The sequence below is a fragment of the Physcomitrium patens genome, chromosome 3 (assembly GCF_059467195.1).
Source record: "Physcomitrium patens ecotype Gransden chromosome 3, ASM5946719v1, whole genome shotgun sequence".
In the NCBI taxonomy this organism is placed as follows: Eukaryota; Viridiplantae; Streptophyta; class Bryopsida; order Funariales; family Funariaceae; genus Physcomitrium; species Physcomitrium patens.
The window spans coordinates 15,073,952-15,085,806 of NC_143412.1; the positions used below are offsets into that span (position 1 = coordinate 15,073,952).

Genomic DNA, 11,855 nt, shown 5'->3' on the forward strand with positions numbered 1-11,855 from the left:
CTGCAAGCCACAAGGCCGTAACACAGGGGAGGACTGCACAGCATCATACCATGTTATATCTAGTGCTAAATAGTGCCTATCATAATCACGATTAGTCCAATCTATTTTCCTTGTTTTCCGAAGTGGTTTTATGGTTTTCCTACTCGGCAACCACTGCTGCTTCATCAGGCCCAAGCAAATTGACTCAACTATAATTCTCGATTGTCAAGGATGTGGGTGGATAAGAATCTTTTCCATAATATGAGTTGGTGTGTGTTTGGAGATACTCTGAGTGTTAAAAAATGAGATCAAGATAATCCAATCCGGGGTCAACAATTTTAGCCTCATATTAAGAGAGCTCTATGAGGCTTGCATTGGCTTTGGAGAACTTTCACAGGTAGTAATTTTGGGGTCCTTTCTTGTCGGCTCTCCATCAAAATCATAAATTGGGGATAATTCACTCCTGAAGATATTCCTTCTGTCAATAGGGGCGGCAAGTAGGGGGGGAATAGGCAAAGGAAAAAAGGAAAAAAACGAAAATAATGAAAAAAATATGATGTGGGTCAATCCAATAGTGATACCTTTGAAGACCACAACAGATAATATTACAACAACTACAGGAACTATATTATTTTAAGAAGACATTCCAACAGGACTCATCCCATCATATTTCTAGTAGAACAAAAAAGACTTCATACTCCTCACCGAATATGTTAGCCTCTCTAGATAGAAAACACATGGTATGCTTTTATTAGTTACCCTTCCGACTATGACGCTGAATGCTATTTATCTTCCATGTCTGATGCACATTATAGAAGCTCCTGAGAGAAAAGATCGTGGAAGTTGGTTACTCGGATACATACAAGGGAAGTCTTTCAAGGGTCAAAGTCTGAACCCAGTCATGAAGGCCTGCCTAACTACTCGCCAGATCGCTAAAGCAAAAAAGAATACGCCAACTACCTCTAGCCAACTAGCTCTTTAGTCTCGCAACTTGTGTGTGGACCACCCCTTGCCTTCCTGCATTGCTATACCGCCCACTTAGATCTCTCTGTGCCTTCCTCTGTGGAGATCTCTTTAGTCTGGAACGTCTTCTTCACGAGCGCTAGCTTCAGCCTCTTAACTGATCTTGTCTCGAACGTGGACTAGGAAGGAATCAACAAGCACCTTGGAGATTGTACAAGTTTATGACGTACACCGCTTTCTAGCGAGGTTTGAGAGGTCTGCAACTGTATTTGGAGAAGGATCCGTTGCGGTTGTGCAAGCACCTGTAAGAGATACTGAAGAAGGCAGAACATGTTTGGAGATTTACGTTGATGTCGGAAGAATTCTTCAGGCGTGATGTCAGGGGAGACTAGGAATTTTAGGTACCTGGGTAAAGATTTCGAGCTGAAGCGTTAGATGATCTAAACTTGTTCGTTTTTGGACCAACAAATAACTGCCTTTGGACAGGATCACTTTGACCCTGGCAGCAGCAGGGAACGAAGAACTGGTTTGTAGTCAGTGAATTGAAGTATGGGTACTTCCAACGCTGAGAGTGGTGACAAGGAAGCCGCAGGTAGATTTGACACTATGATCATGGCTGCCGTAGTAGAAGAAAAACATCTGAAGAAAAGCAGTGGGAGAGTCGATATGGTTAGCAGGATAGATTTGTCAGTGAAACTCGACGAAGACAGTCTAGGTGAGGACGAGGAAATGGAAATTAGTGAACCCGAGGAAGATAGTCGTACAAGGTCGGACCATCACATGACCAACATGAAAGACGAGGAAGTCAGTAGTCCCCAACCTAAGTTGCAACTTGGCCCACAACAATACCATGAAAATAGGCATGCGTTTAAATGCGAGGTTAGAGGTTGTGTAAGCGTCTTCAGAGACAGAACTCAGTTAGTTAATCACAGTTTGGTGCACCGGGGCACCAGCGGTAGTGAGCGCTCGACGTTGGAGGACGAGTCTCCGCCAGCGTCGACCGCGGGTCTCACAGCTTCTGAGGCAAATCAGCTCAAGAATGAGGTAACTCACCCGTCTTCGATTTCCGAGACTGTTGACCCCTTTGAGTGGTGAATGCTTGTTTGTTGCTCGCAATGCAACACTTAACTATGTAATTAGTTGGATTCAAAAAGTCCCTCAGCTTGGAGGTTTTGCTTTCTTTAATCTGGTTAAAGCAACTCACTGTCCACTGTACGAAATGCAGTTGTTAGTATCAAGGGCGGAAATCACGCGCCTCGTTGCAGAAAACGAGAGGTTCCGATCCATGTTGACTCATCTCACTTCGGAGTATCGAAACCTTCAGATGCATATGGTGACTTCCATGCAACGCCACAGCGACACTGTGAACTATCCAGTTCAAAGTCCTACGGCACAGGTATTCACTTAAACCTTTTTGTTCCAGCTCCAGCTCGACTCTGTGCAGTTTATCGCAGTACTCAATGGAATTCTCAGAGATGTTTGAATGATGTGAGTCAAAAACCTTTCTTCTGTAGTCTAGTTAGATCTGATCGTCGCTAGTTGGATCGCCTTATGTTGAATTTGCTCCACGGTTCTCAAAACAGAGGTAATTTGTCTTTTATTTCAGAGTGCTTCTGTGACGCCAGCCAGTTATGAGGCATCCCTAAAGGGCTCCTCAGATAGGGACTCTAAACACCATCGAGGGAGTCCCCCCAAGTCTCCAGCTCGTGAACAGACTTCAAAACAGTCGAGTGGAACGCACCTTCAGTATGATCGAGTACAGAAAATCGAAGACATAAGTGTTGGCACAACTTCACGGCCTGGAAGCGGAACATCATCTCCTACTAGGTCACCGACCGCACGGTCGCATCCTACTTCGCCGTCGCAGGAAGCTGATCATCTCCAGGAGAGGGCATCAGATCAGAGTGAATGGCAAGCTAACAAAATCCAGAAGGCCACGCACACCGACGTCCACACTGCTTTGCCCATCTCTCAAATCGAGGCCGATCCCATCGTCAGGAAGGCTAGAGTATCTGTCCGAGCTCGGTCTGATGCTCCAACGGTACGTTCCTGTCCTTTTCATAGAACCCTTCTCTACACGCTTTTAAAATTCAGCACCGGATTCAGTGCTTTTCATCGTTAAGGTTTAATCGGGTCCCATGATCTCACATGATGATTTATCTGTTTTAGATCAATGACGGATGCCAGTGGAGGAAATATGGTCAGAAGATGGCGAAAGGGAACCCCTGTCCTCGTGCATACTACCGATGCACCGTTGCGCCGGGCTGTCCAGTTCGTAAGCAAGTAATGTCTCATCTTCCAGCTTGTTATGGATTAATTTGATGTCAATCTACTTTGACATTTTTCATAAATTTTGATTATGATTTTTCGTGTGACTTACGGCCTTCCGTCATGATCCGCAGGTGCAAAGATGCGCCGACGACATTTCAATTTTGGTCACAACCTACGAAGGCACCCACAACCATCCACTGGCACCGGCTGCTGCAGTAATGGCATCTACAACTTCGGCCGCAGCGTGCATGCTTCTTTCAGGCTCCACCACCAGTGACATGAACCATATGACGACTGCACCGCAGTTCATTCAGTTGGCAGGTCCCCAAGGGCAGAACACCACTGCTTTACCAATAATCTCCGCCTCTGCTCCATTTCCAACAATCACCTTGGACCTGACGAGCAATCCTACGACACAGTTGAGTCTCAGACTTAACAACAGCTCGGGCGCTACACCCTCAAACTTTCAGGGTGAAGCTATTGGTGGGGTTACCGTTGCTCAAAGTGGTGGCCAGCAAGTGATGATGGCCCCGCAACAGCCCGTCACAAGGAGCAACCCAATATTCTTCAACAACGGGATGACATACGCACCCATGGTTGCAAACTGTGCACCACTGTCGAATTCGGGGAGTGCGTTTGCCTCAGAAGGCGCATCGAGCGATCACCAAGCTATGCAATACCACCACCCTGTGGTGAATTCAGCCGCCGGTAGGACGTACGGAGAGAACCGGCAGCAAGGCACTCATACACCGGCCAATTCACTTGCTTCGAATCACTGCTCAGCCACACAGTCTCTCGCCGAGTCTGTGACTGCAGCAACAGCTGCAATCACATCCGACCCTAGTTTCACCGCTGCTCTGGCTGCTGCGATCACGTCCATCATTTCATCGCAAAACTGTCAGAATACGCCAAATAAGCTTGCTCAGATGACATCAAACCAAACGAAGGAGGGATACCAGCAGAGCACATCATCGACACCATCAGCTTTTACCGCAGTTGGTGCAAGTGGGTCTCTGAGGGTTGAAGGTGGACGAGTTTCTCCTTCGAGGGTGGTTCCTGGAGAGGCTGCTCTCTCCAGCATTCTCACTTCGGCCTTGATGTCCCTGAACGCCAAGGACCAGCCCTCGAACGGGATGGTCCAGTTCGTAAAGCCCTCGGCTTCGCATAGCTCTTTGGTCGTGGCAGACACAGTACATCCATGATACTCGCAGCTAAGGAACAAAATTTCAATTGTAAATGAGGATTAGGTTTGGTTTACAGATTTTAGGGAGGGATTTCTTCACTAGAGGTTTTGACTAGTTTCAGAGCACCTCGGCAGCCCAGCTGCGCACGAAAGTTTTGAGGGTGATTGTTGGACTCTGTTCAAGCTTGTAATTATGGTCACAGAACCGATTCCAACTTTACCGAAATTCTTTCATGGGCAAAGTTCATGCACAGGATTTTTTTGCAAGAGGCTGAGGTTCCATGAAACAATGCGATGGATCGTACGACACGTCTCTGTATTTATAATACACAATTCCATTCTTCTTAATTGCCACGTCTATGCACTTAGGTCTGCTTTACAGCCAAACCATCCACTCAATTGATGTGTATGCGGGCAACAAGCTCATTCTGCAAGGAGTAGTTTGAAGTCTAGATTATTCATGACGACGGTTGACGAGCAGTGTTCTGGCTACGAATGACGGGGTTCCTAGTCGAGGTCCACACGGATTTTCTTTTCTCGCAAACGAGCATTTTTTTGGACATGGAAGCAATCAATTTCATTGCAAGTGTCGAGCCGCATGTTTCGCAGATAGTAACTTAAAGCGTCACTGTGGTCTGTGATCACGTCATTTGTTGCTGGATAACGCAGGTAATACGCAAGACGACTATACAGTGCGATGGTACTGACAGAATGCTTTTTTGCTGACTTTCAGAGACTTGGTTCATTCCTCCGGACTTCCAGGAGTTCTCGGATTCGTCTGAAACGTGGAGACTCATCGGTAACTCAAGTACGTAAAGTCACTACAAATTCACATTAGTGTACCGAAAATGTTTCTCCGCACCCCCTACAGACGGCATTTACGATGGGGCACGTTGAATTCCGATTGTTATATATTTCGAATGAAAGCATCAAGATGCTGTCTCCTTAATTGGACCCATGTTTGTCACATCGCCCTCCGAATCATTGTTAGTATTTAACCATCGCATGAAAAGTGGGATTGATGTGGATGGAACCCATATCTTCCGATGGAAGTCCCAAAAGAAACACTTTTTGATACATGCTTCCTAGGCTATAGTTAGCTCATACTTTCAATGGACTGGTGGCACAAATTCATCATACTTTCTCTTAGACCACCTGGACTTCCCCCAAATGTGGACTTTTGCTTTATTCTGAATGGCACAGAAATTAAAGCTTTATTCGAGATAAGTTTATGCTGAACCAAGACCCATGTGCTTGTTTAGAATCATTGTGTCTAATAATGGATAATCCTTGTCCGGTATCGAAATCCTGGTGTTTCAATCACCGTAATATCAGCCAACAGGACTGAACTCTATCTCGATCTCGATTCCAGGATTTGTGCTCGAACCCCTTGAACCGAGTTAATCTCACCTGGTCATGGTCTCAGGAGCTCCTACACGAGAGGATCTGGACGATGTGAGTTGCCTCCGACCTCGAAGTGCGCGCAGGGAGGGTCCTCGTTCATGTTTGCGCCGGTTCTACAAGCCATGTTCTCGGCATTCTAGCTTCAGCTTGTGAAATTTCGCCAGACTTATGATTGTTCACAGAACTCTTCTCCATAGGAGACAAAGGGGAGGCACATTTGTCATCCAAACCTCCGGTCGATCTCGCACAGATTATTCTTATGATTCGTGCATGAATAGAATTCCGTTGTCTCGACCACAGACATGGAATAGAAACTTGAATTCAGTTATATGGGTCAGCAGTCAATGATGGATTTAGTGCAGCCTTCTTTCTTTCAAAAAGGCTGGTGGAATGCTCATCACATACTTTTAGAATGAGATCGCCCAGCTAGTCGTCACGAATAATATGATTAAAGATGAATTAGTCATTGACCTTTGGTACATCTAACTTGATTATCAAACCATAGTTGGATTAAAGCCACAATCTTCTCAACAAAGATTACAGGTTGTCAAAAGCACAAAATAGTCATTGCGTGCGTGTGTATCCATATTAACATTATTATTATTATACTTCTCTGATTCAAGTAGATAGTATCCACATGGCATTATGTTTGTATCATGCCTCGAATAGCAGGACGATCAACTCATAACACTCATAATTAGCAAATTAGCGAATAATTTCTGCAGCAACTGAGTGGAAACAACCCAGGAAAATGCTTCTCAGATCCCTCCAATCCAACAGAGGACTCTCTGCTCACTCACGCCGAGGTGCTCATCCGTTCAGTCAAAGGAAAAAAGTGATTCGTTTTCATTTTCATTTTTTATTTTCATTTTTTATTTTATTATAGAGGATTAACGAAAGAATTTAACAGGACTGTTTTTGTGTCATAGTAGAGCTAGATCCAATGGTTCTGTTTGTGTCATCGTATATTTTATAATCTTGGTAAATTACAGCATTCAAGTTTTAACTTCTAAGCAAATAAAGAAATATCTTTTTTTCATATCATACGAGCGAATACAACTTTAACCGCAAGAACGAAAAGAAAAAGACGAAATTAAAAGAAAAACGCACAATCCTTTTTATAACGACACTCAAAAAAGAAATAAGAATAATAACATAAAACTCTTTGTTTAATGGAAATTGCACATATTTGGCAAGATCATGTCCTTCTCTAAATAAAAAATCTCTTGAATCTCATATGAAAAATTCAATACCTCAACATTTATTTATTTATTTTATTTGTTTGTGTAAAAGTAATGGTGTTCATTAATAATCCAAGGTACAAACTAAGGTCCCTAATAAGTTACTTGATGGAGTATATGATGGGTGACAATCTCTAGGGACAAAAAGGCAACCTTTTTCCTTAAAAAATGTTGTTTTTGCACTAAGTGTTAATAAATTTATCTAAAATTATTTGCTTCTTGGCTTCACTACACTTATTAAAATAACTAAAACTATGGTTTCTTGTCACTATATTAATATAGATCATATTAAATTAGGCTAAGTGGATAAAATTATAAGATGTACTACTAAATATGATACTATATCTAATACATGGAATATGCTAAAAAATTACACAACATAAGATATCTTCAACTGGATTAAAAAGCTTGTCTATAAGGATATGTGTCATAGCCATGCAAGAGCTAGGTGATACCTTTGATAGAATATTTTTTGACAACAATGTGGATGGTTTATCTAGGACTTTTCAGATTGGTTAAAAAAAATGTCAAATGTAATGTGTAAATACAATTAGAGAGACAATATTCTACTATTTTATTTTGGTCTGTAGTTGCAGTTCTTACAACTATTAGGATAGCCCATGACTATACTCCAATTTCTTGTAGGTAGTTTCTAATATTAACTTACTATAGAAAGTGTTATAGTTTAGTTAGTTTTTGGATGTACCAAATGAATTTGAATGATGTATTGTTTTTGATAATAAATAATTTGGATTTTTTTATTTATTTTATTTTATTTAATTTGGTCTCCAAGCAAATTCTAACAAATTTTATTGTATGTAAGATGTTGTAGTCTAGTTTGGTAGAATAATTAAAGAAATTGATTCAAGAAAGAGGTGGTAAATGTTGTCATTTCCATTCCTATGAATTGAAGGATAGGGAGGTGACAAAGCCCATTATTCATACAACTCTTTAGTAGGCTGATTTTGGAATGCCAATTATAGTGCATAAATTGCTAAAAGATGTGACAATTTGTATTTGTTTGAGATGTAGGCTTGTATTATATATAAGTAGTGTGGGACTGTAACAAAAATAATTACAATCTTCTAGAAGAAACTAAGTTTTATATTTAAAATTTTATAATTGAAATAAAATATTAATATTTTCATTTTCTATAGCCATAGCAACTCATTCAAAAGCCACAAAATTTGGATGTTGAGCCATATATTAATTTTTTGGTAGAAAGTGTTATGTTTCCAATCTTTGTTGTTTCATACTTTGGATCTCTATAATTTGTATAACTTCATCTAACATTTTCTAGCTTCCTCTATGTCTGTCCAATAAATCTTGAAGGTTAAGAGAAGCCTTTCTTCATCCTTATATTTCCATATAAGTAGAGAATGTTGGCAAGAATTCAACCTTCTAAATCAAAGAAATTTTTATTCCAAAACATATTTTATAAATATGTAGAAATTACATTGGTAGATTGCTTGAAGATTAAGGCATGCCAAATTTGTATCCATGCTTTTTATATTGCATTCTATAGGGCTAAGCCTCTTCTATGAATTGATGTAGTATAAAAGATGAAATGGATATAAGCAAGCTATGTATTTCATTTTTTGGATTAGATAGAATAGAAGCATTGTTTGATAAAGAGCTTCTATGGAGCTCGCCTTGGCATTAGGCCTCAAATAAAAAGTTCAACCAAGAAGGCTTGTATTTACATCCAAGGATTAAGGAGTTACAACCCTCCCATTTTAAATGGTTGTATAAAAACATCCCTTGCCATCTTGGCTCTATAACTTTGTTTTCTAATTTATTTGGACCATATATAATTATAAATTAGAAATTTAACTTTGTTGACCATTTGTAAAAGAAGTGACTAGTAAAAAACTACATACCAAATTAAGGCCAAAAAAGCATGATTTGGAATCAATACACAACATATCAAAGGAAATTTTGTAGTATTTCAATAAAAGAGCTTCTTCTGAAATGATTGCTATATTACTTTGAAGCAGTCATTCAAAAATATGTTATAGCTTGGTTATTTTGCTAGGACCAACCAATATATATTATTTTTAGAGCTCTATGTAAATAGTATCAAGGTTGGCACAACTTAAATAGGTGTAGATTTATTCTAATTAGTTTTTAAGTTAATCTAATGGATAAAAATGTTGAAAGTTGTTTTGTCCTTTCCAACTTTAGTACTTGTTAGATATAAGGTAGTGTTATCTAGAAATTCTTAGTCTGATACTTAAATATAGTTATTTGAAAGTTTGATTTGTATTATGCAATCATTGCTTTCTAATAAATAATCTAAGAAGTCAATAATAAATATGTAAAAGAAAGAAGCAAATGGACAACTTTGGTAGATGCATCAAGTTAGTTTGAAAGAATTGCTAATAAGATTGTTAGGATCTATTGAATACTAAGAATCTTTGTATAATGCCTTTATTCAATCTATCTATTAAGAATCAAAACCTATTTCTTTCATTATTTCTTCAAAGAAATTCCATTCTACTAAATCATATGTTTTTTCAAAATCAAGCAAAAGCATCAATAATTATTATTGAGATTTTACTATTTAATCTATCATTTTAAAACTAAAAATAATAGTATCAATTATGTTGTGACTTTTGAAAAATCTAATTTTGTAGATTGAATGAAGTCACTAAATCAAGATTGAATAAAGTTTTATAGTAGTAAGTAGCCTAGGATGCAATTTTAAAATTTGTGCTATATTTTTTCCATTAAAGCCTCAAAATAATTAAATGGATGGGACAAATGTAACATCTTTGATGCGAAGGAGTAATTTCTTATGTATACACTCATCAAATTGGACCTATCAAGCTAAGGCTTTAATAGCCATTTACTTTGTATTTTGGATCTCAAATTTGATAAGCTCTTATGTTATTATATTAAGCAAGGCTAAGAGAAATTTGTTATTAAGATGATTCTGCAGAAGTCTCTTAGTTGCCGCTAATATGATTAAGAATTGATTATTTTGGAACCTTTTTATATAAGCTTGTAGATCTCTTCTTTTTGACAAAAGGATATGAACTTGTCTAGGGCTTGAGCAATCCACTACTAGCAACCTTGAGAGCTTAGAAGGAGATGTGCTTCCTGTGCTCATGTTCCTTAAAGTTGTTTACATAAGATCAGATTAGCTAAAAAGCTTATATTGAAGCAGAATTTGCAATCATCATCATCATTTTAGTTCCATCTCCATATTTTAAGCTAAACAGGAAGAAGATTGGAAAGTATATTGTACTCTTTAAAGATACATACCTCGAGTCTTTTTTCTCAATTCCAATCTCTAATGTAAAATTAATCTAGTTGTGCTAATAGTTTGTTGTTGTATTTTTGGACTACAAAAATTTTAAGGATTTATCTTGCTCAAAATCATCACAAGTCAAGGTATCTACTAATTTTAGTCTAAGCACTAAATTATCCCGCCCTTCTTTTTCTTTTGCACATAGTTGTTTTAGAAGGTTATTACTAAGATCCCTCATCCCTCTTCACCATGTTGAAATCATCGGCCACTACGGAAGAGTTTGCATGGGATAGTCCTAAATTGATTGAATTCCAAAAGCCGGCTATTTCTCTACCACGGTTGGGAGCATATACATTCAAAAAACCTAATTGTTTATTTTCAGTATTACAAATTATCCAATGTACCTGCCCAAGGATAAATATCCCAAAATCTAATACTCGATGGTGTACTACTGAAGTCATAAAAATTGCCGTACGTTGTCGATAGTGTCCGATTTCCGCATTCAAATTAGCCCAGTTCCTTAGTGCCTTGCCTTGGCTGAGCCCTAGTGCTCCCATCTTATCACATAGAATTTGTTCCATCTTGTGTTCTTGTATGAAAATCAATCCCGGTTTGAGAAAGATTGATTTGAGGTGAGACCAGAAACGAGTCCTTTCTACCTTTTCAGTTTTGATACTAGACATTTCCTTGACGTTTCAGGAGACAAAACATATTATTAAGTTCTAACAAGTAGTTCCAGCTAACGTTGTTCAACTCTCCTAACATATTATTACGTTCTAAATTTGTAAACATATGTATAAATAATTTAATAAATATATATCTCTCTTTATTGTACCAAGTTTTTTATTTAAAAAGCGATGTTTGTTACAAGAATCGGCATGCTGAATTCTCAAATGCAGTATTCTTGCAGTGTCAGATACAGATTCACTGAATCATGTTTCGGATGCTTTCAACTGAGTCTCTGACCTGGCAAAATAAAGAGGGGACCCACTTCTGGTAAATGCTTCGTAAGCTCATCCCCATCTCGATGCCCTTCGCCGGAACCGATCAGACTGTTCCACATTCCTCTCCAATGAAATCGGCCTTGAACACTGTTCACCATGGAAAAAGCCATCATCTGTCGCCGAAAATACATGACAGTCCGATGTTTCTGTTAGGAACCTGAAAATTTCTTCGGCATAATCTCGATTGACTGCTTCCAGTGGATCACCGCAAGTAAGTAAAGACCACCCCCAACGATTGCATTGTTGCCGAGTTTGTGGCTCGGGAGACGGTGCCCCTCTCGTCTCCTTAGTTCAGGCTTTGTCAATTGGTTTTGTTTTGTATTGAATTTTGACACTGAGGAGAGTCTTATCTCCATTGCATAAAAAAAAATGGTACAGTGCATCTCCAGCCAATTACGGACAGAACAGGAGCTCTACCAAAGCCACTTGCTGGTGATAGTACACTGAACCTTTGCTGTTGACTGCACTACGCCACCGAAAATCTATTCACATTAGAGAGGACAAAAATTTAAAATTAATATGCTGGGCTCAAAGGGTTGCATTACTCGTCATGGCAC

The 11,855-nt window shown here is 39.2% G+C and overlaps 1 protein-coding gene across 1 annotated transcript; it reads left to right on the forward strand.

The window, feature by feature from the left end:
• The first annotated feature begins 926 nt into the window (after positions 1-926).
• LOC112280583 (WRKY transcription factor 72A) lies at positions 927-4,616 on the forward strand. The gene is made up of 5 exons (XM_024516219.3): positions 927-1,986; positions 2,168-2,338; positions 2,549-2,983; positions 3,112-3,225; positions 3,345-4,616. Exons 1-5 carry the CDS (start codon positions 1,492-1,494, stop codon positions 4,413-4,415), a joined length of 2,286 nt encoding a protein of 761 aa, XP_024371987.1. The 5' UTR covers positions 927-1,491; the 3' UTR covers positions 4,416-4,616.
• The last annotated feature ends 7,239 nt before the right edge of the window (positions 4,617-11,855 follow it).